Source organism: Idiotropiscis lumnitzeri, chromosome 21, assembly GCF_059441095.1.
Source record: "Idiotropiscis lumnitzeri isolate Australia: NSW breed Sydney's pygmy pipehorse chromosome 21, RoL_Ilum_1.0, whole genome shotgun sequence".
NCBI lineage: Eukaryota > Metazoa > Chordata > Actinopteri > Syngnathiformes > Syngnathidae > Idiotropiscis > Idiotropiscis lumnitzeri.
In genome coordinates this window covers 12,509,569-12,528,155 of record NC_142411.1, presented here as the reverse complement: position 1 = coordinate 12,528,155, position 18,587 = coordinate 12,509,569, and the positions used below count along the sequence as shown (strand labels likewise).

The following is an 18,587-nucleotide window of genomic DNA, read 5'->3' as shown; positions in this document are numbered from 1 at the left end:
AGCTAATCGCAGGGCACACGTAGACAAACAACCATGCGCGATCACACTCATTCCTAGTGGCAATTTAGAGTGTTCAATCAACCTGCCATGCATGTTTTTGGAATGTGGGAGGAAACCGGAGTACCGGGAGGAAACACACGCAGGTACGGAGAACATGCAAACTCCACACAGGATGGCCGGAGCCGGGATCGAACCCACGACCGATGCTGTCTCTCACTGTGAGGCCATCGTGCTAACCAGTCGGGCCACCGTGCCGTATGCCTGAAGACATCTACATACTTATTTTTACTATACTGTAGCGCCACCTACTGGTTAAGGGATATATTAGTTTTGTTTTTTTGCCAGCGGTTCCACAGATATACATCATATTTGGTCAGGAGAGTGTTTTGGCCTTTATGATGCTGCAACCCAAAGTTTGAGAATTTTCGTGAAACGCTGTTGCGGGGCAATGCTCCTTTCACCTAAAAAACAACACGATACTTGAGGGTCAAAATTTGCACAAAAACCCATGAAACTTAATATCATGCCTGGCAGCAGCATTTTTATCTATATTTTATCAGGTTATTGAACGATTTAAAAATAAAAGGCTCAATAAGAGCCCCTACCCATTTTTAGCTAAACAGCCCTGGTTCGACGTGCCACCAAGATCTAGCAAAAGTTAGAGGCACGTGGGCTGAAGCCCTACTTTAAACTCAAAAAGAAATTGGCCATTTTTAATTTCCTTTCAATTTAATCCCCATTTTTGGCCCTTTGTAGTCCATCTCCAATGTGTGTCTCCCAACAATTACCAGTTCTGTGATAGCCATTTATAGCTGCTTGCAGCTCTATTTATAATATTTTGGACATGAAAACAAAATGGCTCTGTTGCACCACCTAGAGTGTAAAAACAAAATCAAATTCTGGTAGATATAACCTAACACTATGAAAGATGGTAGACATCTGTAACACACTGAAACGTACAAGAAAGTCCATTGCAGTCATCGAACTTGAGCTATGAATTTTGGATTGTTCAATTTTGCCCCATTATTGCAAATTTACAAGGGTCCTACTTTTGCACTCTCATCCGAGAGGGTTCATCTGTCTGACTTCAGGCTTGGGCTGAACCATCTTAGGACCTGGGACAACAACAGTGAAAAAAATCTTGAGTACAGTAAATCACGGTTAATGGGGACCGAGACCACCCGCGAAAACTGAAAATCCGCGAAGTAGCGGCGCACCTTAAAAAAAATAAAAAATAAAAGAAATAAAATACTTATATATACTTCGCACCTATGTATATATATATATATATATATATATAGGTGCGAAGTAGTGGTGCACCTTCAAAAATGCTTAAAAAAAAAAAATATAGATATATATATATATATATATATATATATATATATATACGGGTAGAGAGAGAGAGAGTGAAATTCATGTTATAACAAAAAAAAAAAATTATTATTAAAACTTATTATTTTTTTATTCCCCAGCCATTATTTTTGTATTTATTCAATTACCTCTTTTTGTACTTATTTAATTACTTCGACTTTTACCTGCTGGTACGCCGTCCGGTGTGCCCTGTGAAATGAAAGGTGGCATTTTTCATTTATTTATTTATTCATTCATAACTGACAGCCTCGCGCTCCCCTCATGCCCGGGCGGAAGGTGTTCCTCTTCGGCTTAACTACCACGCACGCCGGCCCGTCTCCTCCGGAGCTCTCGCACGGTCCCGAACGAAACGAAATGTCGCCGCGCGAGTGCCCGGGCGAAAGTTGTTCCTCTTCGGCTTAACTACCACGCACGCCGGCCCGTCTCCTCCGGAGCTCTCGCACGGTCTCGAACGAAACGAAATGTCGCCGCGCGAGTGCCCGGGCGGAAGTTGTTCCTCTTCGGCTTAACTGCCACGCACGCCGGCTGGAGCTCTGGTACGGTCCGAACCGCGCGAAACTCGCCCCCGATAGTGCCGGGGGGAACGTGCTCTTCTCCGTCCACTCTCTTCTTCGCCCATGCTCTTCTTCGGCGCACGCCGGCCGTCTAACCGCTCCAGCGCCCCGTCGTGCTGCTCGGCGAAACTACAATGCCCCCGAATATTTTTTAGACCCGCGAAGCACTGAACCCGCGAAAGGTGAACCGCGATGTAGCGGGGTTTCACTGTATTTGAAATACTATATGATGGGGATGGGGCATTTTGCGTTTCATACTCCATCACCATAAAAGAGAAAATGCTTAATAACTACCATGCATAAACTCCGGATGCATATTAATATTCACGCACTGAAGTTATCTATGTCAATATTTTGTTATTCTACTCTAACACCACAGCAGTGGTAAAGAAGGTCCACCAGCGTCTGCACTTCCTGAGAGTCCTCAGGAAATTCAACCTGGACAGGAAGCTGCTGCTAGCCTTCTACCACTCGTCCATCGAGAGCCTGTTGACGTACTGTGTCTCCACCTGGTACAGCGGCTGCACTGAGGCGGACAGAGTGAGGCTCCAGAGGACAGTCAAAACAGCGCAAAGGATTATTGGCTGCCCTCTCCCCTCACTGTCGGACATCTACACCACCCGGTGCCTCAGAAGGGCTCTCAACATCGTCAAAGACAATACCCACCCAAACACACACCTGTTCGACCTGTTGCCCTCTGGCAGGCGCTACAGATGCATCAAATCGAGGACCAATAGACTGAGAAACAGTTTCTTTCCGAGAGCCATCTCCATTCTGAACTCTCACACACACACGAGAACACCCTTACCTTGCAGAACAGCATCGTGATGTGTTTTTATATACCCTATTCAGTACTAAATTCCATTGCACTCTCTTATTTATTTATCTAATTTATATATTTGTCTGTATTATTGTTGTATTGCACTGGAGAGGGGAGCCCTCTAATCTCGTTGCACACTTGAGTACAATGACAATAAAGGGATTTCTAATTCTAATTCTAATTCTAAACTCACAGGATGCCATTTTAAATTTCCTTTCATAGTTTGCCCCATTTTAGTCTTTTTTATGGAGGTGGTATTTTATATTTAGCTTTCTTTTTTATTTTTTATGAAGGGTTTTTCTTTACAACAACAGAACATTCACACAATCGTATGCATCCCAAAATGCAATAATACCGAGGTCTTAAGGTGATACAGTCATTACCAAAAAAAAGTCTTCCTACGCACCGGTAATCGAAAATATTTACCGTGATCCATAAGTGGCACAGCCAAAGACACACCATTATGCCGCTAATGCACAACAGACAGACAATATATTTAGCTCTTAAACCGATCCAATCGATCGTCAACGTATACAGGCAGGGTCGCAGGGTTGCTGATGGCTATTCCAATGTGCCAGTATCCCAACGTGCTAGCTAGTGTTGCCTGGGCTATAAGGGCCCCTTATAGCTGTTCGGACCTCTAATTTTATATTATTCTTAAAGAGCTTTTTGTTCCTGACAAACTTCAACCAATTTGTCAATAATATGAAAATGAATGGAAATGTGAATATTTACTCTGCAAGTCAATTTGCGGCCCTAATTTTTTTTTTAGCTGGGACGTGAACTTTCAGGTTCGGGCCAATGTGCTTGTTGTTAAAAAAAAAAAAAAAAGAAAAAAAGTCTGGAGCCCTGCAAATACAGCCTTGCTCTGTTAAATGCTGTGTAACTGGGCCTTATCACGTGTGAGTGGCCATCTCCTCAGATATCATTAGTACCATAAGACCCATTACCTGGAATAATAAGTCCATCGTTGTTAACAAGTGTGTAGCCACAGAATCCATTGTACTGCAAAGGCAGCTCAATAAAATTGTCAGTAGTTTCAGGCTGGAGCCACTCATGCTGCTTAATCTGTGCTGGATCAATACGCTCACCTGTATAAAAAAGCAATTAAGCTTGCAATTGATATTTTGGTCAAATTATTTGCCATTGGATGAACCTTTGTGTATGATGCCAGCCATACTTATGTGCTCGTTCATTCTTTCTTTGTCTGTTTTCACTTCTACTCCCGCCAATAAGTTATCCAAAGGACATTTGGAAAATATCTTGGCGTGAGAGGTACGGAAGAAATGCAAACTGAGTGCTATGTTGTTGAAGATGTTCAGAAGCTCTGCCTCATCCTGAAGTTCTGACCACAGTTTGGACAAGGCCTTGAACAATGGCTGAAACAGTATGATGCATTTTCAAGCAAAACAAAACATGAGAACACGGAATGGTTAATCAAAATTGTTTTTAGGCATTCATTCATTAAAATGTGGCATTTTATATATATATATATATATATATATTATATATATATATATATAGAGAGAGAGAGAGAGAGAGAGAGACAGAGCAAATTACTTACAAAAACCTTTGAGGTGGGCACAGCTGTCTTGGTCTGCACAGATGTTTTTAGCAGGAATATCTGTGAGGAGATGTCCTTCTGTAGAATTTCAATTCTTTTTGCACACAAACGTGAATCAGCCTGGTGGTAAAAGTGAATTCCATATATGAGGTATATTTTTGGCCAAGACACAATCAAAAACTTAACCAAGATAATAAAACTGTAACAAAACTAGACAAGAGTTCCCATGGCAAACATTTCCATGTGACTTTCCACAGTACCTGATTTTAGCCACGTGCTCTATTGTAATGCTTGTGAGATGAGTACATGTCTATTTTGAATTCTGTCATTTCTTGAGAAAATCACACATCCGTGGACAATACAACCTCCATTATCTGACTTCAAAAGATTTTTTCAAAAGATGTATTGATGAGTATTATGTTCCCGATTGGCTGGTTTTTGCCTTCTCTGCCAGTACCTTCAAATCCATAGTACAGAAAACTGACAGTTGCATTCAGCTGATAACTTTCTTCTCCGGTATCTTTGAGGTTCTCACGTCTACTATTCTTTACTTTTTTGAAATGATGCTTTCAATATATATGGCTACAATCGATCTATGACTCCAACTATGGCAGTGCTTTTCTATTATTTTCTGTTACGCCCCGCCCAGCGAGAAAAAAACATTTTGCATCCCCCATCCCATCCTACCATCCACTCTCTGCCACAACTAGAAATAACATTGTTGTTGAGAGCGTCACTGCTAAGTGGATGTGCAATTACACTTCTATGTAGTATGACGAAAAAAAAGCATGTTCCCCAGGGTCACACGCATGTTCCCTCAGCATTAAACTGTGCCCCCCCCAGGAGGCCCACCCCACTATTTGAGAAGCACTGAACAATGGACACCTTGTTTAATTTTGGCTTCTGGTGATGTCTGTATAGCGCTTCCATCTATAGTTTCACTGTTCTACAAGGTTTTTGTATCCGCATGGACAAAGCTGTGCGTAAATTTATGCACGTCCTCACGTCCAAGTCCAAATTGATAAGGTTAGGCATGGATTTTTGTTACTGTTTCGATGATTTACCGGTGTTTTGAAAAGCTTGAGGTTTCACTAACTGCTAATACTGGCTATCACTGTTAATGAGCTTTTTTTTTTTTAAATAATTTATTTTATGAGGGGATATGGATAAGCAAGGTACAATTTGACTGGCTGCATGCAGAGTCACCACTACAAAGTTAATTGTCTCCAATTAACTATTTTTCTCCTTCTCACAGTTATGCACAGAGGTGGGAGTGAGCAATTGATTATAATGCAAAATGTTTAAAAAAATGGCGGCAAAGGCTGTGTGTGTGTATATATATATATATATATATATATATATATATATATATATATATATATATATATATATATATATATATATATATATATATATATATATATATATAATTCACGGTTCGGTTCGATACATGAGTGTCATGGTACGATATTTTTTCGATAAAATTTTTTTTAACTTATAGTTTATTTAAGCTACTTACATTTGTTTAAACTCAAAAGCACACACATTTTTTCATTTAATTAAATCTATTTTAGCAACACCTGACTCGTTTTCTGTTGCGCGTACTTTGCAACATATTAAAAAAAACAGCACCATGAAAAAAAATAAGAATATTGTACGAATACAAAATGAATTACCTGAGAAATGACCCATCTTCTGTGGGGCATTCTAAGCAACAGATTACAGTATATTTGGCAAATAAACAGCTCCTTAACAAATACAATTTAGACTATACTTATCTTGTGAAGTATATATTCAGCACCATTAACTTATTAAACAAAAACAGGACCTTGAACTTAAACTCTTGGGTTAAAGATACAGGCTATAAATGGTATGTAAAAAAAAAACTAAAATATTTATTAGAACATTTCTTTATTTTATATATTAAATTAAAAATATTTTTCTGCAATTCATATTTATCAGTCGAGTATACATAAAAAACAATTCTTCCTTAATATCATATGATTTGAAACATCATTGTTTTTAAAATTTGAATCATTGTAACACAAACTCATCCAAATGCAATAGTGTATCATCGTGGGTGCTTGACTGTATTTTCAAAATAGGCAGAAAATAAACACTTTATCCCTTAAATTATTTTTTTAAACCACTGTACTTTGTATACAAATAAAGATGTATTGGAGTGCATAGTACAACTACAAAATATATTAAATTAAATAAATAAAACAGGTATAGTTGCGTTTGGGTGCACTAATTTCCATCCTCCGCAACTTCTTTCAGACTTTTCTGGTTAAATCATCAGTCGTGTGACTTTGGAGCAGCGGTGTCTGAATAACGTTGCATTTGATGTCCCACTCTGCAGTGACGTTAAGTGCCGTAACGGTCAGCTGGCGCAGCGGGGGCTGCTGACAAAGCCGCTGCTATTTTGACTCTCGTTTTGTTGTACAAATTAGGAATTGCAGTATTGGTATTGCAGTATTGGTGAAATAGGTCCGCGCAGGAACCTTCCACTCATTATCACATTGAAGTGATGTCGGCGTAAATGTGACCATGTTTGTTGTACTTCCACCGACGTAGTTTTAGCATTGTGTGACACTTGCGACCTACTGCTGAAGTTGTAGTCCACGACACGCTTTCCGTCTGGTGCATACTTGAAAACTAAATTACTTCCAAACACTATACGTGAAGTTTGGTGGAGCTTCTTCCGCTTCAGGTATGCTTTATAGCCATGTTGCAACCGGTAGCGAGCTTCTCGTGCATCTTGAGCCAAAATTAATGTGGGAGGGGCAGTAACAGTGAATGGGTCTGCGCCTGCCAATCCAGCATACAAAAGGCAGAGTAGGCACCGTTGCTCCTCATCGTCATAACATTTTGCGTATTGTTTGATCCAGTGCGCACCGAACCGTGACCACTGTATCGAACGATTCAATACAGATACACGTATCGTTGCACCCCTTTTATATATATATATACATATATATATATATATATATATATATGTGCAAATACCACCAACCGCGCCGCCAAACTAGCTTGCTTCGCAGCAGCAGCAACGAACTACGTGTTGTGGATCCTCTCTCCATGGTGACATAATATGCTTAAAGAGACCTTGTGTATTGAGGAACCTAGTTGGGGAAAGCTGAGTACATCATCTCAGCATGTCAGCATGTGGCTAAACAGACCAATCAGGATGTGGCCGTTGTTGCCGTCACATTTGCGAGAGTATAACAGCAAAATTTGGTGACAAAATCAACTCTTCTTTTGTGGCATTCACAAATGCAACAAAGGTGGATTCAGATAAGAAAATGCTCTAGCAACATGCAGATCAGGCACAAATGCAACAAAGCTGGATTCAGATAAGAAATTGCTCTGGCAACATGCAGATCCAGGCAACAATGATAAAATAATTTTTGCTCACCAATAAAATTTGGAGGTAATGTTCACACTGCCTGACATTGTATAGTGCTTGTGTTAGCTGAACCAGGGACACATCATATTCTCCAGGCTGACTGCCATGATACTTTTCTAACAGTGCTGTGTAGTTCCACGCCAAATTCTGGGAGATACTCAGCTCATTCTCTATGACTTCACCGGTAACAGAAAGTGCTTCAAAGAGAACTGCAGGCACTGCAAGGAGTGATGAAAAAAGTTCAAAACAATTGAATTTAATTATACACATATTGAATTTAATTATACACATGTAAAACATTTAGGCGCAATCAAAGTGTATCAGGGACTCTTGATGAGATATGTCAACAACTATTTTAGTTCTTGGTGTGGCAAGACAGCGGAGAAACAAAAACAAGTGATGTCATGGCTTACTACACTCTAGTGAGGCGAGGAGATTTTATACTGTTTAGCCACATTGGCTACACGCAGCAACATGACACAAATAAATAAAATCAAAATGAAAAGTCTGGTTAAAATGTCAATTTAAACTGTAGGACAAGAATTTTGAATCGTGGATAAAATGTCACAGAGCAGTAGAGCATTTTGTGTGGTGTGAGTTTTAAGTTATTTGTTATTGTAGGTAGTCTGACTATTCCATTCCGATTGGATGCCATAGAGAAGGGATTGATATAAAACAATACTGTACCAAAATCAATTATCAATAACATCCATCCATCCATTATCTATACCTCTCCTCACTAGGGTCGCGGGGGCGCTGGAGCCTATCCCAGCTATCTTCAATCAGTAGGCGGGGGACACCCTGAACTGGTTGCCAGCCAATTGCAGGGCACACAGAGACAAACAACCATCCGCGCTCACACTCATACCAAGGGGCAATTTAGAGTGTCCAATCAACTTGCTATGCATGTTTTTGGAATGTGAGAGGAAACCAGAGTAACTGGAGGAAACCCATGCAGGCATGGGGAGAACATGCAAACTCCACACAGGAAGGCCAGAGCCGGGATCGAACGCACGACTGCTAACCAGTCGGCCACCGTGCCACCTCATCAATAACATATTTGATAAATTAGTTCAACATGAGTGCTCAAATAAACAACAAACAGAGATATACACAGGCAGGTTTGCCCTTCTTGACCTGGCATTCCCATGGCTACGGTAAGCTTAATGTCCATGGTTTCCATGTCCTTTGATGGGAAGGTCACGATGCACAACCTGGAAATGCATGTAACAACTACTGTACACAGTAGCATTTTGAGTAAAGTGACTTGGGGTCCGTTAAATCAGAGTTCCAACCTATTTCTTGATGCCAATTCCTACTTAAATAGGGCTTTGGCGCTATCTTGTGGTACCCACTTATCGTAAGGGCACAAAAATGTGGGAGGGTAGGTTCCCAAAAAAGAGCTGTATGTGGAATGTAAATTTGCAAATAGAGGAAGGTTTACATTAAAATTGGGTCGTAAGCGTTGAAACGTCCCATGGAACAGTTTCCTCGGCTAGACCATTGAGGTTGAGGGATTGAATGAAGGTCGCAGCCACAAACCACAAGGTAATAACCATATTTTTCATATTATATTTAATATACGTTGCTACGGTGTATAAGTCATATTTTTTTTTTTGGGGCATAATTTATTTTACAAACTATGAGACCAGACCCAGAATCCTCGTTCCCTAATCAAGGGTGCGTTCATAAATGTGCTTAGAACATGTACAGCTTAACGTCCTCTTGTCATCTTGTTGCCACTCTCAAAGCCCGCTTTACTTGAATACCTTGATTTCTCCGTGGTGTTTTTGCATTATTTTCTGTCTCTGGGGCAAAAATGCCAGTTTATGAGGTTGTTTTTCATGGTAAAAGGAGTGGAAGAGTTGAAACCTGGCTAGTTTTATTCGATGTCCTGCATCTTGTGTCACTGTTATTCCGTGGAATGCTGGGTGTGTGGCTGGTGAAGCTGAACAAAGAAAGTGAAAGAATGTGAAGGTTTGGGAGGTTTTTGGTTGGTTGGTGCCTGGCGGAGACAGATAACTCGAGGGGGAAGGGGGGGACAAGAAACTGGACCCTTCAACCACAAGCAGGAGGATCCACCACTTGAAGAAAGACCAATAAAAGCAAGCTAAAGTTAACTACAGTAGACACATAGCCAATAGAATCATACCAGGATGCCTTTGTCTCTGTGTCATTTGCATATTGTGTCTATGAATTATTGCTGAACAGCGGAGACAAACAGAGCTGTATTGAGAGGGACCCAAGCCCAAAGTGTAGACTTGTGTGTTAGGAATAAATCCACTCGTGTGTGAAAATGCCGGCTTCCTGATACCTTTCTATTGCAGAACGAGCGCGCATATTGTTGGATCAGTGAGAGTTGGGTAAAATCACAAATTGGAGTCAGATTACTAATTTGAGTTTACATTGGTTTAAAATTAAATTCTAACATTGATTTAAAGCTAAATTCCAACAATGGTCATGTTAAAATTTCTCCTGTAAGGTATATTTTCGAGTGCTACTCAAAGATCTCAATCATGTTGTCAGAACCAGAGGTGAGCATTTTACTTAACCTTGTCGCTTTGCCCTTCAACATCCATCAGAGGGCCTGTGTACCTGTCTGTCATTTGTCAGTTCGACATTTTTTCAAGCCAAACCAACGCGTACTTGTCAGTTGGTCAGTCTGTCTGTTGGGTCTGTTTCGGTCCATCGTGGTGAAGAGGGAGCTGAGCCGTAAAGTGACGCTCTAAACGTACCAGTCAATCTACCTTTCTACCTACACCTATTGGCCCCGAGCTGTGGGTGGTGACCGAAAGAATCCTGGATACAAGCGGCCAAAATGAGTTTCTCCTCAAGGTGTCCAGGGTAAATTATATGCTGGAGAAAGTGGCCACCAGTGGTAATGCACCAAAAGCATTTGCTAAACACCAGTAGAACGCCAACACAATTAGAGAACGGGGATATTGGGTGCCAGTCCGAGCTCTAATTTTAATGTATCGTCGCACCTGAATCTGAGTTGCAGGACTAGCCGAACTATTTGAAAAATGTGACTTATAAACTAAAAAATACGATAATACTAAGACCCACTTCCAATAGATACTGGATCATACTTAGTTCAGACAACTTCAGATCATTTTCTTTCTTGCTGGCTTTGTTGAAGAGACAAATTCCTGTGACAGTCATCGTGAGCTCTGAGAGCTGCTGCTCCTTGTCTCTCTTTAAGAGCACCATGAATCCTCCCAGTTCAGTTGATGGAAAAATGCTCTGCAAGGCAGCTGATACAAGAATAAAGTGAGTTGACATCCATCATAATACATTTCGCAAAAACTATTGGAAAAGTGAGGCCAATTAGGGCCCAAGGTCCCTATTGTTTTTGTCGTGATTATTCTTAGTGTTAGGGCCCGAGCAGCGACTGCTGCAAGGTCCCTATTGTTTTTGTGGATATTATTATTATTATTATTCTAATACAATGAATTGGTACGTTTATTATTATTATGTGTTATTATTCTGCATTTTTAGATTCTGAAGTTGTCATGCACTTTGCAAAGAAATAACAATCAAGGTAAAATCCAATCAAGGTATGTTTGACCTAGAAAATTGGAAGGGAGCAGCAGCACCCTGAGACATGCAAAAAAGTCCATTGCAGCCATAGGTTATGATGTAAAAGGAAGTGAGCAATCATTTGTTTTTTTGTTTTTTTGGGGGGAGGGGGGTGTCTAATTTTGGCCCATTATTATATTTATGCTATTCATACTTTTCGTAATGCAGGGATCTCCAAATATTTTCATTTGAGGGGCCTGGGACAATAAGAGGGAAAAAAATGAGTTTTCTAAAGAAAGAAGGACTTGTTTTTTAATGCCTTTATTAGTCCCACAATGGGGAAATTCGAGATTCAAACCCAGGCCTCCTGGGGAGACTGGGTCCTGAACGCGGCGCCTTTGACCACTCGGCCATCCTGGCAGCCACGAGATTCGAACCCAGGCCTCCTGGGGAGACTGGGTCCGGAACGCGGCGCCTTAGACCACTCGGCCATCGTGGCAGCCGGCCATCGTGGCAGCCAATAACAATATTCCCTTTATTAGTCCCACAATGGGGAAATTCGAGATTCGAACCCAAGCCTCCTGGGGAGACTGGGTCCTGAACGCGGCGCCTTAGACCACTCGGCCATCCTGGCATTTCTGAGATGTCTTTCTCAATTTTTTGCCCAACAAGAAAAATAATCCTCAAAAGCAAGTTTCAAAGTAAAATAGAATATTAAACAATTTTACAATAAAATGACAAGCTTAAATAATGGTTTGCAGAATAGTTTGCATGAAATGTTGGCAGAAGAGTATTAGTAGTATATATTATTTTAAGAGGAAGACCAATTACACCTCTCAATTGAAGAGATTAGGGCATAACACACCAAATAAAGTTACATCATAATATTTGTTTTCATTTTCAAGCACATTTCACATGCATTACAGCCAGACCCATCACCAAAGCCCAGCAATAAAGGGGCAGCTGAAATGCATACAGGCGCCTAATCATTAATAATATATACCCTACAGCACTTTCTTTGCTCCATATACAGTATTCACATAGCACTTTCTCTCCATTGCAACAACCACAAACTGGTATTATTATAAGACAATGCATATTGTAAATGTAGCCATAATTGGGCATGGATTTAATTTATTTGTTCCTTGTTAGTTATTTATATGTATAGTTAATTTATGCGGTTAAGTAATTTACATATTAGTATTTGCATTTAATTATATACATAGTATTGCATTGTTTGGAGGACACGCCCTTGCCTTCCGTTTCCCTTTAAATACTTCCCGGTTTTGGCCCCACACGTGTATAGATGATCAACTGGTTTGACCCTGCGGTCACTTCAGAATAGAGACAAGGAGGATAAATGATCACCTCAATAATTCACCCTTTCATTCCCTCTTTTGCGGCAGCAGCCAACAAGGTATTTTTTCATTTTTATATTGTTTCAGTGTGTGACATTAGTTACTTTGTTGTTTTTATGAATGTAACTTGTCAATTGTATTATTTATTTGTGTACAGTTTTCACGATGTGATGGAGTAAGACGCCTTCATTAAACCCGTTACAAAAAGAAAACCATTTGTGTTTGTCGTGCCTGCGGAGGGAGTTACACATATACAAAGATGCCTTGTTGAGTACGTTGAAGCTGCAGCCGTATTGGATGTGGCAAAGGAAAGCACATTTTTAAGATGCCTCTTTACCTCGCTTGGAGAGCTCATCAAGAAAGAACCCACAGCGTTAACATTGCATTATTCGTTTTGATTCAATTGTCATTTTAACTCAATTTTATGAATATGATATGCCGCATGCAAAACGGCACGTAATAAAATATAAATAGTAAAATAATAATATTTATCCAAACAAAATATAATCTTCCACATTCAACCAGAATTTTGCAGACTCTGGTTTGGCCTTCTTTTGCAATTGTGCCCCTGATTTGAAAGACTTACGGTTCAACCACGATTCCATTGTTTGCGTCTTATAATGATTGACAGGCAACGAGAGATGGCACGTGACAAATTGGGTCCAACCACTCTAGTTTGGGGGAAAATTTGGGTTTTTAAAATAATTAAGTAAAATAATCTCCTGAAAACAAATTTCATGACCTTATATTTTCCTGAAACATTTAATTAATTCAATAATAATTTTGAAAGGATTTTTGCATGTTTGTTTGTTTTATTGACCCCCTGCAGTTCCTTCAAGTACCCCCAGGGTACACTTACCCCCATTTGAGAACCCCCGCTGTAGTGGATCATTTTACTTCTGTCTGTTTCTATATGGTTACCATACATATATTATACCAAAAACTACTAGAAAATAGTACATTTTTGTCAAAATAATTGACATTGGATAATTTTCTGCAGCACACCTGATGATCTCTCATGGCGCACTAATGTGCCACGGCACACTGGTGGAGAATCACTGCCCAAGCTGACACACTGAACCAACTGAACCGACCCTACATGAAGTAGGTGTGCAACGGTCAGTCACCGACAAATTTGTTCAGTCTGTTCAAGTGTACGGTGGACTTTAAGTGACCTTGACTACAAACTCGCTGTTGTGTTTAATATCACCTTTGCTGATTCAATGCTTTAGCCATTGCCTTACCTGTAGCCTCTTGAACAGAGCTGACATCTGAAGGAGAGCCCATTCCAGAGCCTAGCAGGATGAATGTGATGATTTTACGGTAAAGAGCATCTAACTGGTCTTTCGTTTTCACTCTGCTGTCTGTTATCTCCCTGCTCACTTGGCTTAATCTTGTCTCCAACATCCAGTTGATTTCCTTGAGGAACTCTCCTGTGTAGAAAATACAGTCATTAGACATCAGAGTCCGCCACAGTGCCCTGTAATTATTTCTCAGTTCGGGACTTTGACAACTTAGAAAATAGTTTTGTGTGTGTGTGAGTCATTTTAAATGTGAATTATCAATACTGAATTCATGTGAGCACCTGCACACCTGCCTGTCTACATGACTGTTAAAAATATTTGTTGGCTACATGATGCTATGCAAAAAGTCAGACACAAGTGTTATTCAAGAGGCTGACAATCACCATGAAAAATACCCCCACCATAAATGACAAAATGATTTATTTATGTATTCCTTGTTTATGAATGACTGTGAGTAATTATAAGAAGTAAGACACTGACAGTCAGTACAGTATCCCATTGTGCAATGTGCATGTATGTGGAATCATGTAACACATACAAAACATTTACATCATTTGCATTGCTGTATGTATTAATTTGAATTAGAATTACATTTCAATGTAGAACCAATTCAGTGATAATGTAATTTAATGATATGGATCAAAATGCAATTGGCTGGCAACCAGTTCAGGGTGTCCCCCGCCTACTGCCCCCGCGACCCTATTGAGGAGAAGCGATACAGATAATGGATGAATGGACATCAAAATGCTTTATTCTCTAAGAAATTGAAAACTTACTGCACTCACCCAAGATGTTGTAAATAGTGTTATTTAACGTGCGGTACACATATAAGAACAAATATAATATGAGATTTATTATGGGAGGATACATTTTATGCTGCAAATCAGTCATATAATGGTGGGAAAACTGAGAAATTTAAGTGGCAAATACAGTGCATTCAGAAAGTATTCACAGCACTTTTTTAAACACTCAGTTACAGCCCTATCCGAAGTTGGATTGGCCACTCACAAAATTGTACGCGTATCACCCCATAACAAATTGATAAATGTTCTGGATTCTGTTAAAAAAAAAACAACATATAACAACTTCATGCTAATAAAATAACTGCTAAACTCATCTTTTATTTCTTTTTTTTACTTTGAGATAGGCATTTGCAACATTTGAATTGGAATATGGCGAATCACTTTTTAAAAAAAATCTGAACTAGGCAATTACCGTATTAAAGGGTGCAGTCTCAGTAGTGAGTTCTCTTTCTGTATTTAACATATTCATAGGCTGCAGCGTATTATTGGGCACGGGCATGTCAAAACATACCTTATCTTAGTATGCATGTACACTGAAACATAAACTAACATTCATGCTGGCGTATGTTTTTGAAAAAGACAATCCGGACCAAAACTGAGTTTGGGTGTAGTTTATTGAAGCTTTTAATAATATACTTACGTTATTTTTTATCAGAACTCATCCACAAATCTATCAAAGTCCTCATTCTACATCTTTGTCAATTCAAAGTCATTGTCAGTCTAGCTGACGCGGTCCCTCAGATATAATGCCGGCCTTTGTGACAACTCAAAGTCACCATACTCTGTCAGGCCACGGTTTCACATCAAAACCAAAACTAGCACTCAACATCAACTGAACAGCATACTAGCAAACAATGAAACAACCAAAACAAGGAACAAAGAAATACAATTAACACAAAAGATGTATCACTCATGCCATTCATATCCCAAGTGCTGCAATGCATTTTGGGAGTGCTTCAGCCTCAGCCAATCAGATGGCTGGTGAGAGAGAGTGGTGTGCATGGGACGACAGGTTAGCACGATGGCCTCACAGTGCAGAAGTCATGGGTTCGATTCCAGCTCCGGCCTTCCAGTGTGGAGTTTGCATGTTCTCCCCGTGCCTGCGTGGGTTTTGTCCGGGTACTCCAGTTTCCTCCGACACTCCAAAAAACATGCGTGGCTGGTTGATCGGACACTCTAAATTGGCCCAAAGTGTGAATGTGAGCAAGGATGGTTGCAGGGTGTCCCCGGCCTATTGCCCGGAGACACCTGGGATAGGGTCCAGCACTCCTGTGAACCTTGTGAGGAGAAGCGGAACAGATTATGGATGGATGGAAATAACCCTAACATTAAAGGAGGAGGATTGTTTGTGACCCCAAGAATGAACTGGATGCACACCATCTTCAAATAAAATGATTGGAAACACTTTCCGCTAGGCAAAGAATGGAAAACTGTTTATTGATGTTGGCCTATACCAGTGGTTCTCAAATAGTGGGGCCCCAGGGGGGCGCGGTGCGATGCTGAGGGGGGCACGTGTTACCCTGGGAAATATACTTTTTTTCCGCTGTAGTACGGCTAAACAATGTATGGTTTTGGAACCGAAATTGCAATCTCAAACAACATAAATATGAGATCGTCAAAGCTGTGCTTTGTGCCCCTAGTTCACGCAGTAGGTCTCGCAGTCCTGATTTAAAAAAAAAAAAACATTGCCCTGTCGCTTGTTGTCCCGAAAGTAATTTCTTTCGCCGCTACTTGAATACTAGCCATCACGCTATCGTGCGCCGCAGCAGTATGAGCTTTATTTGTATTATATCTAAGTCCGTGCACAATGTTAACAACCCCACTAACAAGAAGCATTCTAAACGAGGCGGCGAACGAGGCAGCGCTAGGCGTACTAATTGCTAAAATGAATTAGAGTAATAAGCGCTTCGATGGACGCTCGACCTTTAACAGAAGTCTGACTCGAACCGCGTTTGGGTGGAGAGCCAGCAGCTATGAACAGAAATGTTGTATTCCAACCATTACGTATAGAAATATAAAATAAGACGACGGCTATGAACCCATGAACCCTTCCGTATTTGAACTCCTGAGAGTGGGACCAGCCCTCCAACCTAGAAGTCCAAAATCTCGGCCACCCACCAGTCAACCAATTCTTGATTATAATCACCCTATCTTCCAAGTGTAGCTCCACAGTTGTATCTTAAACTCAAAACCATTTTTTTCCTTTTCTTTCCCTTTCTCTTAGTAATTATTAACCTTGCTTATTATTAAAAAAAAAGGGCGAGAAGAAAGATAATGCAGTCAAAGAAAATAGAAATAATAATAAAATAATAACATATAGAAATTGTTAGGTTTTTCCAGAATAACTGGAAAAGATCAGAATCTTTAAAAAGGCTGACACACAAAAATCAATTTCACAACAATATTTATTTTAAAAAAATATATAAAATTGTGCGCAAGACCGACAAAGTACATCAAATGACGCTGGTGAAAAGCACACCAGGAAAATAACGATCCGAAAAAAAAAACGCTTGCAAAAGGCAAGGAGCAAAAATAGAACGAAAACCGCTTGCCTCAGAAAGACACGAAATACTAATTCACCCAATTGACCCACTGACGCTCCTCTGGACCATAGCCTTCCCAGTCAACCAGGTACTGGACCCCCCTGCCACTGCGCCTAGAGTCCAAAATTCACCGCACCGTGTGCACTGGACCACCGGCAATGATCCTCGGAGGAGGCGGCGGAGTGGAAGGAGGAGCCAGAGGACACGACGCTGCAGGCTTGACTAGGGACACATGGAACATAGGATAGATCTTCATGGTGGAGTGCAGTCTGAGCCTGACTGACACCGGATTTACGACCACCTCCACCTCAAATGGTCCTATGAACCGTGGACCCAGTTTGCAGGACATTCCTGCCAGGTTTAGGTCGCATGTTGACAGCCAAACTTTATCGCCCACCTTGTAGACCGGGGCCGGACGCCGACGTCAGCCAGCGATCCGCCGATTACACTCGTCGGTGCGAGACAGAGCTGTCCTGGCCTCTTTCCAGACGTGATGTGCCCGCCGGAGATGGAGCTGGACGGATGGAACCTCCACCAATACCTTCTGGGAAGGGAACAGCGGCGGCTGGTAGCCATAGGCGGGCATGAAGGGAGAGCGCCCTGTGGCAGATAAAACTAGGGTGTTTTGCGCATACTCCACCCAGGGCAGATGATCGACCCACGATGACGGGCGATGGAGGCAAACACAGCGCAGGGCAGCTTCCAGGTCCTGGTTGAACCTTTCCGACTGACCATTGGACTGTGGATGGTGTCTGGGTGACAGACTAGACGTGGCACCCAGGGACCGGCAGAAGCGCTTCCATACCTGGGACACAAACTGTGGACCTCGGTCGGACACCAAGTCAGACGTGATTCCATGGAACTTGAAAACATGAAGCACAAGCAGGTTGGCGGTCTCGAGGGCAGACGGGAGCTTAGACAGGCCGACAAAGTGAGCGGACTTGGAGAAGCGGTCCACAATGGTAGAGTATGACGGAATTGCCACAAGAAGCAGGCAGTCAAGTGGCAAAGTCCAGGGCTATGTGTGACCAAGGTCGTGGAGGTATCGGTAATGGGTGCAGCCATCCCGCTGGAGGCTGATGCGACGCAGGCGGGGCAAGCCTTGACAAAGTCCGTGACATCACTTCCCAACTCCGGCCACCAAAAACATTGGGCGATGAGCCCGAAGGCACGACGGACCCCGAGATGGCATGCCACCTTGGAGGAGTGGCCCAACTGTAACACCTCGGAGCGAAATTGGGGAGGCACAAACAACCGTCCCACTGGGCATCCAGACAGAATCTCAGCATCGTCCTGCACGCCCTGGATCCTTTGCTCTCATTCCCACTGTATCGATCTCACC

At 41.3% G+C, this 18,587-nt stretch overlaps 1 protein-coding gene across 1 annotated transcript in view; it reads right to left on the bottom strand.

Moving 5' to 3' along the window:
- cfap206 (cilia and flagella associated protein 206) overlaps positions 1–18,587 on the bottom strand; it is a 62,391-nt gene that overhangs the window by 16,299 nt on the left and 27,505 nt on the right. The window contains exons 3-8 of the mRNA XM_088285780.1: positions 13,840–14,028; positions 10,808–10,972; positions 7,728–7,936; positions 4,310–4,429; positions 3,926–4,124; positions 3,696–3,836 (exon numbers count right to left, since the gene is read on the bottom strand). Of these exons, the coding sequence (XP_088141906.1) occupies positions 3,696–3,836; positions 3,926–4,124; positions 4,310–4,429; positions 7,728–7,936; positions 10,808–10,972; positions 13,840–14,028 (1,023 nt within the window). The remainder of the gene's footprint in view (positions 1–3,695; positions 3,837–3,925; positions 4,125–4,309; positions 4,430–7,727; positions 7,937–10,807; positions 10,973–13,839; positions 14,029–18,587) is intronic.